Source organism: Vulpes vulpes, chromosome 12, assembly GCF_048418805.1.
Source record: "Vulpes vulpes isolate BD-2025 chromosome 12, VulVul3, whole genome shotgun sequence".
Taxonomy (NCBI): domain Eukaryota; kingdom Metazoa; phylum Chordata; class Mammalia; order Carnivora; family Canidae; genus Vulpes; species Vulpes vulpes.
This window is the reverse complement of record NC_132791.1, coordinates 90,552,318-90,568,976: the sequence shown is the minus strand read 5'-3', so window position 1 is coordinate 90,568,976 and position 16,659 is coordinate 90,552,318. Positions and strand designations below refer to the sequence as shown.

The window sequence follows — 16,659 nt, the reverse complement described above, 5'->3', positions numbered from 1 at the left end:
CTACCTCTTGTTTCATGAGTGAACTGGGTTCAACCCAGTCTGGTTATTAATAACGTGCATTTTTCATACAGCATGACCCCGACAGCCAGCCCAGCCACTGCCTTGGGCTCCGTCCAAGAAGTACCTGTCTTTCCTCCAACACTAGAGGGAAAAATAACCTGCGGTGTTCAACTATAAAGAGATAGGCACAGTTTCAAGGCAGCACATGTTTAATTAAGCCTTTTATTTTTTTATTTTTTTTAAAGAATTTTTATTTTATTTTATTTATGATAGTCACAGAGAGAGAGAGAGGCAGAGACACAGGCAGAGGGACGAGAAGCAGGCTCCATGCACCGGGAGCCCGACGTGGGATTCGATCCCGGGTCTCCAGGATCGCGCCCTGGGCCAAAGGAAGGCGCCAAACCGGTGCGCCACCCAGGGATCCCTATTTAAGCCTTAAAAAAAAAAAAAAAAAAAAGGTTTGTTTATTTATTTGAGGAAGAGAGAGACAGTAGAGGGAGAGGCCAAGGGAGAGAGAATCCCGAAGCAGACTCCCTGCTGGCTGTGGAGCCCCATGCAGGGCTTGATCTCAGAACCCTGAGATCATGACCTGAGCCAAAATCAAAAAATTTTGAGCCAATCAAAATCAGGCTGCTTAACCAACTCAGCCACCCAGGAGCCCCGGCTAAGCCATTTTTGAGGGTGATTTTGACTCTGGCCAGCTTTTTACCCAGTGTACTGACTAGCTACCACTGGCCACAGAAGATGCAACTTCACTGAATGTCTGAGTTAGTGATGTAGCTGATTGGTGATGTTCGTGTTGGCTCTCTGAGGGACAAAGAGGTGGGCATTTCAGGCTGAGCTAACTACTGTTCTCTTTCTTTTTTCTTTCTTTCCACCAGTCTGAGCCACCTGGAGATGATAAATCTGGCATGGACCACACAGTGGTGCTTTAGTGCTCTGGCTTCTTGATTTTGCTTCACTCCAAATGGGATCCCTGAGAACTGCTGCGTCGGAATAGAATGGAATAGGCTGGTAGTTTGCAGTTGTGTTATTGTCCATTTGTTCCCAAAGTTAACCTTCTGTATCAAAGTGTAGCCAGAAAATAGGAGGTTCACGATGTTTACCAACTTAGAGTATTGCTTTAAAAAAAATTTTTTTTAAGTAAAATTGATTTTGAGAACGGTTTCCAAGTTATATGGGGGGAAAAATCTGAACATCTGTATACATGCTATTTGTATATCTCTTTGGGGGAGAATTTAATTTGTGATGAAAATAGCTCAGATGAAAATGGTGCTGTATTTTGAAACAGTTATTATTTCACTTGATCTACAAATATTCTAGTTTCTCCAGCACATTCACAAAACTACTAGCTTTAGCAGAGGAGAAATACTCATGTGATAATTATAAAGGCTCCAATAAAGCCTGCATGTATGAAGACTGCCTATACAGTTGAGTGGATTTATTTTGGGAAAATAAAATCCATCTAATTTGAGGCTGTTTACAAAGTAACTGTTCATAGATTGGAAAAGTGCAGTTAAAGACTGCAGGCTGAAAATGGTTTATTCAATGTAGAACATAACTTAGTGACATAGTATATCTTATGTATTATGTATTTAATCTGCCCAAAACAGATACTTACAACCCCAATGTGTCACCTTTTTTTCTTTAGAATTTTTTAACGAGCTATGGTTTAGTCTATTGTAAGCTTTACAGAGCACAAGAGCACTTTTTAAGCCCAAAGGATCCAATTAACCTCGTTTAATTTGGGTATATGCCAGTTAGGGCTCACAATTCCTGGTGACCTGGAATTTTATGGATTTCAGCACCATTACATTGACTGTCTTCACTGAAGGACATCTACAGGATACATAGGACTTCGGATAACTGGTAGACATATATTGGGGAACTGTTGTCTCTAAAGCCTTCAGTTAGCTCATGTGGTGGATGTTAGTTAGATAAGGCATGATCTTAACTATAAGAACTTAGTCTTAAGACACCAGGTAGCTGAAAGATCTTGAGGCTGAGTGAGACATGTGCCATAAATGAAGTGTAAACTGAGCTCCAGCAAGGTTGGGAGGAGGGACAGGTGCTTTTGGTTGGCGTGATCAGTGCCAGCTTCCTGGAGGGAAAGCACTGGTTGAGCTCTTGAAGGATGGGGAGGGTTTTTCTAGGGTTAGCAAAGAGGGTCCGATGTGACTAGTGGAACAGAGGCAGAGGGGTGCAGGGTTTGTTCGAGGCTGGAACACTATGGAGTGTTAGTGGAAATTAAGTTTGTTTAGGCCCAAGCGGAAGTGCCTTTACTGGCTTGATTAGAAGGACTTTATTCTGTTGGTAAGAAAGAGTCCTTGAAGACTCACTAGAGAACGATAAAGGACCATGGTCGTTTAGGAGGATTAGTCTACTCTCAGTATGAAGACCCAGTGCAATCCACCAGGAGGTTTTAACAGCAGTAAAGGCCTCCCCTAGGACAGAAGGTAAAGGAGGGAACAGGTGTGCTAGCTCGTGGCAGGTATAGGGTTTTTCCTTTTTTTAGAATTTAAATTCAATTTGCCAACATATAGTATAACATTAGTTTCAGATGTAGTTTTTAGTAATTCATCAGTTGCATATAACACCCAGTGCTCATGACATCCTATGACCTCCTTAAATGGCCATCACCCAGTTACCCCGCCCCCCACCAACCTCCCCTCTAGCAACCCTCAGTGTGTTTCCCAGGGTCAAGAGTCTCTCGTGGTTTGTCTTCCTCTCTGACTTTTTCTTATATTCCGCATATGAGTAAAGCCATATGATAAAGGTATAGGATTTAAGAGCTAAGTTTAAGGATGAGCTGATGTCAGTTGCAAAAACCACAAACTTGAGATATTGGGGGATATCTCTTTTGAAATATTCCCCCAAATGTGTTCAGTCAGTGTTGTCTTATTAGCGAATCCTTATTGAGCACTAACTGTATGCACAGCCAAGCTCTATGCTTAGTGTTGGGGGTTCAGCGTTATTGTCAAGGGACTCCAGGAGCTAGCTGTCTGATGGGGACAATTACACAAACCCGGAAAGCAGCATAGACCAGCGCCCACCTCCTCTCCTGGGAGCAGCCCTGTGCCCACCTCAGTGAACTCTGACCAAGCTGTGGTGTTGGCCTCATTTGTGGTTTCCAATATTCCTCTGCGCCGTAACCTTCCATCTTCCATAGGGGCTCTTCGCAGGATTTACTGTGGTCCTCACCTCCCTTCCATACAGATTATCTCCTGGCTTTTGTCCTGTGTGTGTGTGTGTGTGTGTGTGTGTGTGTAGTTGACACGTTACGTTAGTTTCAGTTGTGCACTGTAGTGGTGTGACAACTCTGTACGTCATGCTGTACTCACAAGTGTAGCTACCACCTGTCCCCATTACACCACTATTAACAGTACCATTGACTGTGTTCCTTATGCTCTGCTTTTTACTCCTGTGACTTACTCATTCCGTACCTGGAAGCCTGTATCTCTCACTCCCCTTCACCCATTTTGCCCAAGCCCCATCCTCCTCCCCTTTGGCAGGCATCTGTTTGTATTTATAGTTCTGATCTTTTTGTTCATTTATTCATTTTTTTTAAGATTCCATTTATGAGTGGAATCATATGGCCTTTGTCTTAATCTGATTAGTTTCACTTAGTGTGATACCCACAGGGTCCGTCCAGGTCTCAAATGGCATGATCTCATCCTTTCTCATGGCCATGTACTATTCCATTGTATATGTTTTATATACCACATCTTCCTTATCCATTTATCTATTGTTTTTTAAAAGATTTTATTTATTCATGATAGACACAGAGAGAGAGAGAGAGAGAGAAAGAGAGGCAGAGACACAGGCAGAGGGAGAAGCAGGCTCCATGCAGGGAGCCCGACATGGGACTCGATCCTGGGTCTCCAGGATCACAACCTGGGCCGAAGGTGGCACTAAACTGCTGAGCCACCTGGGCTGCCCCCATTTATCTATTATTGATGGATATCTGGTTTGTTCCCACAAACCCCTGTGCTTATGAGCTACAATAAGCACAGGGGTGCATATATCTTTTCAAGTTAGTGTTTTCCTTTTCCCTGGGTAAATAACCCCCAAATGGTGTAATTATTGGATCAAACAGTATTTCCATGTTTAATTTTTTGAGGAGTTTCCATATTCTTTTCCACAATGGCTGCACGAGTTGACATTCTCACCAACAGCGCACAAGGGTTCCTTTTTCTCCACATCCTCGCTTATTGTTTCTTTTTTGATTTTAGCCAATCTAATAGGTGTGAGGTAATATCTCAGTGTGATTTTGATTTACATTTGCTGGATGATGAGTGATGCTGAGCATCTCTTCATGTATCTGTCAGCCATCTGTATTTCTTCTTTGGTGAAATTTCTATTCAGGCCTTCTGTCTATTTTTTAATCAGATTTTTGTGAGGTTTTTTTTTTTTTGATGTTGCATGAGTTCTTTGTATATTTTAGATATTAATCCTTTATTTGATGTATCACTTGCAAATATCTTCTGCTCAATACTTTGTCTTTTTGTTTTGTTGATGTTCTTCTACTGTGCAAAAACTTTTTATTTTGATTAGTCTCAATAGTTTATTTTTGCTTTTGTTTCCTTTGCCTTAGGAGACATAACTAGAAAACTAGAGCTATCGTTGATGTCAGAGAAATTACTGCCTGTGTTCTCTTCTAGGATTTTTATGGTTTCATGTCACATTTAGGTCTTTAATTCATTTTGAGTTTATTTTTGTGTATGGTGTTAGAAAGTGGTTCAGTTTCATTCTTTCACATGTAGCTGTCCAGTTTTCCCAGCACCATTTATTGAAAAGACTGTCTTTTCCCCATTGTATATTCTTGCCTCCTTTGTTATAAATTAATTAATCACATAAATGTGGGTTTATTTGGGGGGCCATTATTGTGATCCATTGATTTATGTGTCTGTTTCTGTGCCAGTAATATACTGTTTTGAGTACTACAGATTTGTAGTATATTTTGAAATCTGGAATTGTGATGCCTCCAGCTTTGTTCTTCTTTCTGAATATTGCTTTTGTCATTCAGTCTTTGTTTTTTTTTTAATTCTTTTTTTTTAATTTTTTATTTATTTATGATAGTCACAGAGAGAGAGAGAGAGGCAGAGACACAGGCAGAGGGAGAAGCGGGATCCATGCACCGGGAGCCCGATGTGGGATTTGATCCCGGGTCTCCAGGATCGCGCCCTGGGCCAAAGGCAGGCGCCAAACTGCTGCGCCACCCAGGGATCCCCAGTCTTTGGTTCCATACAAATCTTAGTAGTATTTGTTTTAGTTCTGTGAAAAATGCTATTGGTATTTTGGTAGAGATTGCATTGAATCCATAGGGTACACTGGGTATTTTGATAATATTCTTTAGACCTGTGAGTATGGGATATCTTTCCATTTGTTTGTATCAACTTCCATTTCTTCCATCAGTATTTTATAGTTTTCAAAGTATAGGTCTCTCCTCTCTTTGGTTAAGTTTATTGCTAGGTATTCTTTGCGGTGCTATTGTAAATAGTATTTTAAAAAATTCTCTTCAACTCTGTTGTGTATAGAAATGCTACTAATTTCTGGGTATTACTGAATGCATTTATTCTAATATTCAACTTTAGTGAATGCATTTATTCCAGTATTTTCTAAGTATAGTATTTCATGTCATCTGCAAATAGTGACAATTTAACTTCTTTACCAATATGGATGCCTCTTATTTTTGTAGCATTTTGTTCCTTTCTTCTCTTGCTCTCCTTCTTTGTGACTGATATGTATCCATCATGTTCTATTTGGCTTTCTTTCTCTTTTTACGAATCTATCACGGTTTGAGGTTTGCAGTAACCATGAGGTCCATATATAGCATCCTAAGTAAATAGCAGTCCATATTATTTTGATGGTAATTTAAGTTCAAACACATTCTTAAAAAGAAAAAAATATTTGTCTTTTCCTCCTTCTCTTCCCTTTTTACTCCCTTCTCCACATTTTATGTGTATGTTGTAATAGTTTACATCTTTTTATTCATCTTATGTCTATGGCCATTTCCTTTTCACTTAAAGAGGTCCCTTCAACATTTCTTGTAAAGCTGATTTAGTGGTGATAAACTATATTTTGTTTGTCTGGGGGATGTTATCTCTCCTTCAAATCTGAGTGATAACCTTGCCAGGTAGAGCGTTCTTGGTTGTAGGGTCTTTTTTTTCCTTCTCAGCACTTTGAAAACACCATGCCACTCTCTTCTGGCCTACAGAGTTTCTGCTGAAAAATCAGCTGATAGCCTTATAAGCCTTTCCTTTTAGGTAGCTTCTTATTTCTCTCTTGCTACTTTTAAGATTCTTTCTTTACCCTTTGACATTTCAATTATTATGTTCCATGGTATGGACCACCTTGGGTTCCATCTTATATGCAACTTTGCTTCTTGGACTTGGATGTCTGTTTCTGTCCTTAGGTTAGGGAAGTTTTCAGTTATTATTTCTTTAAGTTTCTACACCTTTCTCTCTCTCTCTCTCCTTTTTCTGGGACCCATGTAATGCAAATATTTGTTTGCTTGATGTTGTCTAAGAGTTCCCTCAGTCTAGCCCCATTTTTAAAAGTTCTTCTTTGTTTAGTTTGTATGCTTTCCATTACCATTCCAGATCGCTAATACATTCTTCTGCATCCTCTTCTCTGTTTATTCCCTCTAATGTGTTTTTATTTCAGTGAATGCATTCTTAGCTCTGCTTGGTTCTTTTAAATATTTTCTATCTCTCCTTTTTTTAAAAGATTTTATTTATTTGAGAAAGCAGATGAGTTGGGGGAGAGGAAGAAGCAGACTCTCCACTGAGTGGGTAGCCTGACATGGGGCTTGATCCCAGAACCCTGAGATCATGACCTGAGCAAGAGGCAGATGCTTAACTGACTGAGCCAGCCCAGGCATTCCAATATTTTCTGTCTCTCTTTGTTGAAAGTCTGAGTTCTTTCACTCTTTTCTCCAGCCCAGCATCTTTATAATTATTTAAATTATTTATCAGGCATATTGCTTATCTCTATTTCATATAGTTCTTCTGAGGTTTTTTTTTTTCCTGTTCTTTCTTTTAGATCACATTCTTCTGTCTCCCCCAATAGGTTGACTCTCTGTTTATTTCCATGGGTTAGGCAAAATGACTACTTCTCCTAAAGTTGAGGAGTGGTCTCATGTATGGTGACACCTATGCAGACTGCATGTGCTTGGTGACATTTGCTGGTTGGTTGGAACTGTGGTTATATGTGCTAGTTACGCTTTTAAACAATGGCTTTTTACCAAAAGAATAAAGAAAAAACACGATAAATTTTTCAAAAGAAAATAAGAAAAAGAACAAGTCCAAAAAGAAGAAAATCAAAACAAGATATGACAAATTTTAAAAAGTAAAAAGATAAATGAAAACCACAGCTTGTTTTACGCACCCCAGCACCACCCTGTGGCTGATCTGAACTTTTGAGGGGAGGGGATAGAACATTCTCACAGTTCCTTGGCTTTTTTTCTGTGCCCCAGCTGACTGAAGTTGGTGTGGGCTTTAGAACCCCAGGCTTGCTGAGGGCACCAGTTCCCTGTGATGAGCAGAGACACCAGCGGTGGTGGTGTCGTCGGGACCCTGCGGTAATGACATTCAAAACCACCCTTATGGTGGCCAGACCTTGCTCCAGTTTGGGCCCTTGAAGCAGGAGGGAGAGGAGAGGGTTCCCATAAATCCTCTGCCCTTTTAAACCATGGCTCTTTTTCTATGTCCCAGCACATCTAGGGATGGCGTTGGTCTATGGATCCTGGCTTTCACTGAGGTCACAAGCTGACTGAGATGACCAGACCCACTTGCCATGGTGTCTAGACTCTTCCAGTCCAGGCTTCCCAGATGGGGTAGGATTACAAACTGCCTCCCTTTGACCTGGAGAGCTTTCTTGCAGCTGCTTCTGCAGCTTGGCAGAGTTGTTCTTGGCAGAGTGGATCTTCTATGTGCTAGTTGCTTCTTTAAACCTCAGGTTTTTTTTCCTGTGCCCAAGGACAGGCATCTGTTCCCAAATGGGGGTTCCCTTTGTTACCACGTCTCTGTCTTGCTCTTTTCTTTGCCTTTGGTTGGTTCAACAGCTGTTCAGTTGGCCCCTAGTTCTTCAGGACGAGTTGTTCTTCTATCAAGAGGTGTAATTTGGTGTGTTCCGTGGAGGAGGCGAGTTCAGAACCTTCCTGTGTTGCCATCTTAAACTGGGCATCGCACTTGGAGATGCAAGTCGGGCTGTGTGCATGACCCTCCTCAGTTTATGTCTCGCCTACCACTTGGCTCCTTCCCCACCCTTCCAGCAGCAAAGAGTGAGGCCAAGCCTTTCCAAGGGGCAGGGCTCCCCTGGGCTGTGTTCTATGTGGGGTTTGTTCAAGGCCAGAGATAACTTTCAGGGGATCGGGCAGTGAAGTATATTCTGTTTTTCCTTTGGAAACAAAGGGAGGGGCCTGGTTACCTGCTTCTTGCCCTCAACCTGCAGGTTCATTCAGACTCCCCCTCACTCACACTCCCCTTTGCTCTCTTTTAGCAACTATGGGTCTCCCTTCATAGTTTTAATTCTTGGGTATTATTTTCATGTGGCTTGGTTTTCTTTGGGCGGGGCAGGGGGTGGGCTCCTCTCATTCACTCTAAAGCCCCAGCAATTTGTTAACTCAATGACCCAGCTGAGTGCTCTTCCTTCCGCATTTGCTCAGCTGATCACCTGGCAGCATTTGACTCTGTTTACATATTCTCTTTCCTTGGCTTCGGGGACACTTCTCTCTCCCCTTTCTCTGAGTCCCTCTTCAGCCTTCCTTTCTAGTTAACTGTCTTGGAGGTGCCAACTCTCTCCTCTCCCTGTCTTTCAGGCACAAAGGCTACCTGAGTGCGGTACGATCGCACCTGCCCACTGGACAAGTCCCAACTGGGGATTATGCATGCACCTTATGCCACGTATGTCCACAATGCTGGCATTTTCTGGTGGCTCAGCCCCGTGCCAGTACAGGCCCTCCCCTGTGAGTTCATGGCCTCGCCATCCACTCCTCCCCTAAGCTCCAGCTCTTAAGTTTGACTCTTTCCCTCCCACCTTAAAGTTTTGTGGCACCTTCCAGTAAAATCTCCCTCATGATCTCCTCCTCCAGGCCCCACCCCAGTTCTGTGTCTCTGCCCCTGGCTTCTCCTACCTCTTCTCCTTTCCCCAATTATATTATTTTTCTCCATGACCATCGCACCCATTGTCCATCTCCCCAGAATACTGTCACAGCTTCCTGGTGGCAGCACACTCCAGGCTAAACATGTTTAGCCTCATCCTTTGCCTCTACCTGTCACCCTGCACGCTCTATACTGAGGCTCCTCTTTACTAGTGGAAGTTTCTGGAATGCACAATAGTAGCCCTGTCATTATGCCTTTCTCTAATATTGCTGCTTCCTTCCACTAGAACAACTCTTCACCCAATTCTCTCCTCCTTCTACCACTGAGTCTCTAAGTGTGCTTCCAGGTCTGGCTCCACTTCCTTTCCTTACAGAAGGGCCTCTCTACTTCCCACCCAGGTCAATTGTTACCCCTCCTCTGGGCTTGCTTAATGACCTTACTCATCTCTGAGACCACACTTCTCTTGTGGTACAGAGACGGTTGCTTTACAAGTCTGTGGCCTGGTCTGCTCTCAAGGTTTATTCACCTTTGTGCCTTAGCAGAAATGAAAGATGACCTAATTAGTAATCTTAGGAGGAGAAAGCAGCAGGGGAATCTCTGGGCTTCTGCAGGGTCTCAGAAGCCAAAGCCCAAGAGAATTTTGAGACTGAGGCTGTTAGCCTTTTTGTGTGGCAGTGAAGTCAAGAAGGGTAAAAAACAAGTTGCGGGGCCTTGGTCATTTTACCAAGGGAACATGTGGTGCTCATTTTTGTGTGTTAACTTCGGTACACTATGACCCACTGTCTGCTCAAACACCAGTCTAGACTTGCCAGAAGGGGTTTATAGACATAATTGATATTTGAATCAGTAGACTTTGAGTAAAGCGAGTTATCCTCCATAGTGTGGGTGGGCCTCATTCAATCAGCTGAAGGCCTTAAGAGCAAAGACAACTTGAAAAAGGAGCAATTCTGAGTCAATATTGCAACATGGAAACCCTACCTGAGTTTCCAGCCTCTTGGCCTGCCTCGCAAGATTTCAGACTCAAGGTGACACCATTCTGACCTGAATTTCTAGCCTGCTGGCCTGCCCTACAGATTTCAGTTGCTGACCTCCCACAGTTACATAAACCAATTGCTTAAAATCTTTTTATTTATATATATGTATGTGTGTGTGGGGGGGGGGACACCAGGTGTGTGTGTGTGTATGTGTATCCCTGTGACATGGGCCAGGTGTGTGCGTGGCTGTGACACACAGTAGGTGTATCACTATCACATGGCCCAGGTGTGTGTGTGCCTGTGACACATGGTAGGTGTGTGCATGTCCCTGTGACATGGGCCTGGTGTGTGTGTGTGCCTGTGACACGTGGTAGGTGTATGTGTATCACTGCGACATGGCCAGGTCTGTGTGTGGCTGGGCACGTGGTAGGTGTGTGTGTGGCTGTGACACGCGGTAGGTGTGCATGGCTGCAACACAGACAGGTGTGTGTGTGGCTGGACATGCAGTAGGTGTGCATGGACGCGGCCAGGTGCGTGCGTGGCTGCGACACAGCCAGGTGCATGCGTGAACGCAGCCAGGTGCATGCGTGGACACGGCCAGGTGCGTGTGGCTGCAACACGGCCAGGTGCATGTGTGGACGTGGACAGGTGCGCGCCGGCCAGGCCTGGGCAGGACCCTGAGCCCTGTGCCCCATGCCCGGGCCTGCCCGCCGCCGCGGGCTCCCACCCGTCCCCCCCATCCTGTCACGCCCCCCGGGCCGCCAGCAGCGGGAACTTGGGTTTTCTCTTTGCCACTTTGTTCCAGACCCGGGGCGACGCCAGGCGCGAGGCGGCACCCGGTACTTGCTGGGGGGACGGGGACTCCGTTGGGATCCTGGCGCTGAACCTCCGAATCTTCCTGAGCAAAGCCCCTGCCTGGCCCGCACCGAGCCCTCTCATCCCCGACGCTCTCGCCGCCTCCAGCTTTCCCGGCCCCCTGCCTCCCGTGCTCCCCTTCTCGGTGACGCACGTTTCCCCATCTACTGTACCGGACTGGGAACTCCCGGGGCAGGGGGTCACCCGGGTCACTCCAGCATCTCTAGCGTAATCCGCAGCACCGGGCAAGGTAGATCTGACAAATAGTTAAGCAAACGTTACTATTTCCAGAGTTTATCTAAATCCCAGAGGGCTAAACTAGCTTTTTTTTTTTTTCTTTTTTTTTTTAATGACGGCTCGTTCTACCCGGGCTAGCTCCGCGGAGTGCTTCAATCTTTGAGAAATTGCAATGTCTAGTATTTGTTACTAAGGGATGTGGAGTTCATGACCCTCCTCGGCTAGGACATCAACCCAGGCAAACTTGAAGAAAACGTTCTCTGGTTGTTCAGTGCTCAGGAGTCCCAGGCTCGGGTGCCTTCAGGGGTCAGCGAGCTGTAGGCGGTGCTGTAGGGGCTTGCAGGGACCTGGCCTCAGCCACCTTCACGGTGGGTCCCCGGGAGCGGCCCCCAAGACCCAGAACGACCGCAGTTGCAAGCTGCTTGCCCTCTTGCTGTTACTCCAGTGTTCCCTCCACAGTTTCCTAAGACAGGAAAATGACCTACGCATGGACCCACACTTTTTCTTTTTTTCTATGACTGAAAATCATGCTTTCCTGAAAACCATGACCTCCTGAAGGTCAAGACATATTTCTGGTGACCGCAGTCCTGTGAGCGTGCTTATTTCTTTGTGTGCCTCGGAAGAGAACTCTTGGTATGTGGATGTGACTGATTTTGAAAAAAAGCCTGCTGTAACCAAAACACACTGGAGTTTTCTTTATATAAAGAAACTAAGAAACATAATGGGGTGAACGCTTAGAGGAGGTCTTTTACTTTGCAGTAAATTATTAGGCTTTGCCCTCGAGACAAAAGGATTTCTTCTATTTGTAAGCATGAATTGATTCCACCCACTGTTTAAAAGGGAATCTCAGGGTCCCTGGGTGGCTTAGCGGTTTAGCACCTGCCTTCAGCCCAGGGTGTGATCCTGGAGACCCCGGATTGAGTCCCACGTTGGGCTCCCTGCATGGAGCCTGCTTCTCCCTCTGCCTGTGTCTCTGCTTCTCTCCCCCTCTCTCTGTCTCTTATGAATAAATAAAAATCTTAATCTACTGAGATTTCCTTTTATTTTTTTTCTTTTATTTTTTTTTCTTTTTTTTAAGTGGAGGCTCTTTAAACCGTCCTCTCGTGCTCATGCCTGAAACCTCTGGCCCCCATTCAGAGAGCTACGGTGAAGTTCCCCTCTTGCGCCATCCCCGTTACTATCCAGGAATTTAAGCAATTTCAAAAGCGGACTTTGAGCACATCTTTTGGACTTGCTCTTTTTAATATCACTGCTCAACACTCTACACTGACACACCACCGCCTATCAGTGATCCTGCTCCATGACCTTGACTTAAGATTAAGTCTCTCTGGGGCTTCAGGGTGGCCAAGTCTCTGCTCACATCCCACTCCTCAGCTCAGCCCCTCTCTGCCAGACTGGGGCCCAGAGCATCGTCCCCTCAACCATGCCAGGGCTCCTCCTCAGGTTATTCTATGGAGCAGATCTGTTATAACCATCATATCCTCTGCTCGTCTAATTGGTCTTACGTTTTTCCTGTAATAACCATTTCCTGAAACAGTTTAACTTGGTCTATGAATACTGTGTAAAGGTAATCATGTTACGTAACAGGCCATGCATTGTTTATTGAAATGAAGAATTAAACGTTTAAAATGAATTGCTAAAATATCCCTTTATTAAAAAAAAAAAAAAGATACCTGAGTAATAGGTCATTTGGAATACCATGCAGGCACACATTTTAAGGTCTTTGAACCAAATAAGAACAATCTCAACATGCTCTGTTTTAGTGTAAAAATCAATTTATTATACAACAATCATACAGAATGCTTATCTGTCTACAAAGAAAAATGGCTTCTCCTGCCTCCCTGTCCACCCCAACCATGATAGTATGGGCTCAAGTACTTTCTAAGGAAAACCAGAAAGTGATATCCTTACTTTCTAAAAAAAGGAAAACCTCATAAAATGATACGGAAGAGTCAGAATAGCCTCTTACATGCCCTTAACAGTAAGTATCCTTTGCCTTACAAACAATCCCTCTGGTGGCCATGGGGATGACCTCCTCTCTCAAAATGCGTAAGGGCTTCAATATAGCATTTTGATGGGTTGAAAATGTCACTTCATTTCCATCTAACATTCCATTTTGTTTAAAAAACAATAGGAATTTTTAACGTGCTTATAGTTTGTATTTTCATTCTTATTAATAAAAGGAAATTTGGGAACAAAAAGTTTTCATTCTTCTAACAGATTAGATAGGTTTTTTTTTTTTTTTTTTTTTTTGCAGTCTTAGGAAAATCACATTAAATGTAGACATTTTGCTTTTTAAAGTTCCAATACGTAATGACAAGTTAAAATATTTTAGCTGATTCAGTTTTCATGGCTAGGATTTCACAGCTCTGTGTGTTCGTATCAGCCGTGGAATGGTTTAAGGCGAGCAGTGTTTGATTAGCTTCACTAGAATTAAAGATCCAATGGGAAATCACGCCCTGAAACCTCTGAATTGAGCTGGAAAGCGCAAACTACCCGTATTTTTCCCACTGAAAACTGAGAGGTTTCCAACTGCCCTATAATTAGAGCTGTTGGGCTTTGTCATTCGGCTAAAGGACGGCTTCCCTCCTTGCTCTGCCAATACCAAGTCCAGGAAAGCACCAAAATTGCAGGTAAGACGCTGAACGGGGAGATTCTAGGGCTTCCCTGACATTTGAGAACCAGCTGCAAACAATGAATGCCTGGTAAGGTCCAGCTTCTCCCCGATTCTCATTTTTTCCCCCAGAATGCACTTTGATAACAGATTTTTAGTCTTCATTTGGGACCTAAAGCTGAACTAGAATCCAGTTGCCCTGAGGGGTTTTCTCCTTAGTCCAACCCGTGTTTTGTGACAGGGGAGTCATCAGAGGCATACTTGGGGCTAGCCCTTATTTTAAATTGAATTTCTGCTGGGATGGAATAAAGTGGGGATTAAGCACCCTAGAAAAATTAATTTTAGAAAACTTTTTAGAAAAATAAATCCAAGAGTAAGCTGGCATCAGACCTAAACGTCTGTTCAATAAAAATGGACCAAGTGACCATATGTCACACGTACATCTATGCACAGTGCAATTACTATGACAACCAGCTAAGATCTGTTCCTTCCACAAAGCAGGCTGGGACCTGCGAGGGGAGTGGACGTGAGTGAAAAGTGAGAAAACATGAACGGTGTCCATGTTCAGTGTCGTACCAGAGTCCAAGCTCCTTTTTAAGTGGGGAAAAGAATGTCAAACCCTAGAAAGCAAGGGGAAAGACGACAGAAAGTCACTCCCTAACCGACTGCCCTGTGTCCAGGCCACCGTAAGATGCCTTTCTGGCACTTGTGCTGCTGACCTCAACCCTACGACCTACAGGTTATTTGAAAGAGAAGGTGTCACAGGTGGCACGTCTTGTACTACAGGGTATAAATCTTCCTCACATCTTCAAAAAATATTTCTGTTCTTGGTGCAACAGTCAAAGCCCAATACTTGGGGAGAAAAAAAAAAAAAACACTATCCACTCCTGCTTTCCTCTCTGCTTCTGTGCTTGTTCTCCATTAGAACTCATGTCAGCCGGGCATGGAAGGGAGGTGCTGATTTTGCCAAATTGGCACTTTTCATCGAGGTGCATTCCCAGGCCCCGGCTCAGTGTCAGGATCTTTCCATAGTCCTCTCTGCTTCCTCTTTTCAAAAACCTAAACTGCAAAGAGTGACTGCAGGTATGTGGGGCTAATAGAAGCAGACTCACGAGACATAGCAGGCAAAGTCAGTGTCTGTTTTGCCCCAACTGCTCTGATTTACAAATATTTCAGTGGCTTATCCTTCTAGGGAGAAGGGAAGATTCCTGGTCGGAAAGCAAAACAGGCAGCCCGAGTTAGATCCTGCTTTTAAAACTGGGCAAGGTGCCTGTTTACAACTAACCTAGGGGAATGGAACATAGGAGGTAGATGCGAATATATGAATAGTTATGGAAACCAAGTTAAAACGGAACAACTCCTATCCAAAGCCCCTGAGCTCTGAGGATTTGGCAGAGGATTTTTTTTTTTCTTCTTAGAAAAAGTAATCGTCAAAATACAAATTTCACTGCTGTATCACTAAGTTGAGACTTAGGCCTCTGACAGACTCTTCCTTAAAAGAGAAAAGTTTTGCTAGGTTCTCCTGGCTTCCATTTATAATCCATTTTAATATTTTCCGGGATGGAATCCTAAGGGAACAAATGGACTGATGACTTTATTGCTTCATGAGGATAAAGCAATTATTGCTTCATATAGATTAAGACATACCCTGTAGTTAGAAACTAACATTTTGTTTTAAGCATTTTAATCTGAATAAAACCTTTTATTTGAAGACTGACTTTGGAAAACAAGGCTCCATGTCTCCTGGCTTTGTATGTGCATAAGGCGTTATGAAGACAGTTTCTGGCGAGGGGCTCGGCTTGTGGGGAGGAGGAGAGAAGCTGCACCAGTTCTGAGGTGACACGGTGTGCTAATGGGAGCATTCAGGTAACAGATTAACCTAATGGCAATATATTAATACATTCCGGGTACAAATGATTTATAAACTCAAAAGAAATTAGTTTATGCTAAAACATAATATAACTTTCAATTCAGTCTTTGCTTTAAAACAAGCGAATCTGTTAGGCTGTCATATGTGCTTGGTCTGTTATTCGGCATTTACTGTGCTTTCTTGTTTATTACCCCGTTGGCTGCGGTGACGTAGGCTTTGGAAAAACCATTCTTGACTTCTTTCCCTGCAGGTGGCTCTTCCATATTTTCCTTCGCTGGCTTTTTCCGGTATGTCTGTTGGATGTATATATTTCAAAGAGGAAGAAGAAAGGGATTCTTGAGTAAGACTCTGTCTCTGACACGGCATATCATCTAAAACAGTTCATGGTTTGATTGTATAATGGACAAAGGAGAATTTTTGTAATATGACAATTTTTAAGCTAATGGTTAAAACCATAAATAGGGTAGGAAACCAAGACAAACATGAATGAATTACAACAAAAGGTTGTTTCTTTCACCTTGTCGACACTGGCTAGGATTTATGTATTATGGGATTAGCATTCAAATTATTCTGTGTTAGTTGCTTACTTGTAGTTCCTAAAAATCAGATCCTTTCCAATTCAAATTGAAAAAGTGCTGTTATTCAAAAAATACCAGTACCTCAGATTCTGGCTTGATTTGGGTTTTGGCATGTCCTTCCTATTCTGACAAAATACCTGATTTCATCTTTTTTTTTTTTTTTTTTTTTTTTTAAGCAATGGTATTAACAAGGGTCAGGACTGAAATTGTATACTCATCTCTAAGGAGTAAGACTCCATTTGAACCAACAAGTAGGGTTGAAGTCCTGAGCCCACTGCCCACCCTGTGGGGCCACACACACTCCTCAGGCACCACGTGGACTCCCTTAGCTTCCCTGCTGGTCTGTTTCTGCTTCTGTTCAGCTGGATTTGTTTGGTTTTCCCCATGGTTATTTCTTCAGAAATTCTCACAGGAAACTTTTATCTCT

At 43.4% G+C, this 16,659-nt stretch overlaps 2 protein-coding genes across 2 annotated transcripts in view; one reads left to right on the top strand and one right to left on the bottom strand.

The window, feature by feature from the left end:
- SYCP2L (synaptonemal complex protein 2 like) overlaps positions 1-1,426 on the top strand; it is a 111,249-nt gene extending 109,823 nt beyond the window's left edge. Inside the window, exon 33 of the mRNA XM_072731938.1 lies at positions 882-1,426. The gene's annotated coding sequence lies outside the window, so the exon portion shown is untranslated. The remainder of the gene's footprint in view (positions 1-881) is intronic.
- An 11,501-nt stretch (positions 1,427-12,927) lies between these two features.
- Positions 12,928-16,659, bottom strand: part of ELOVL2 (ELOVL fatty acid elongase 2) — a 63,615-nt gene continuing 59,883 nt past the window's right edge. The window contains exon 8 of the mRNA XM_072729147.1: positions 12,928-15,947. Within this exon, the coding sequence (XP_072585248.1) occupies positions 15,822-15,947 (126 nt within the window). The 3' untranslated portion in view covers positions 12,928-15,821. The remainder of the gene's footprint in view (positions 15,948-16,659) is intronic.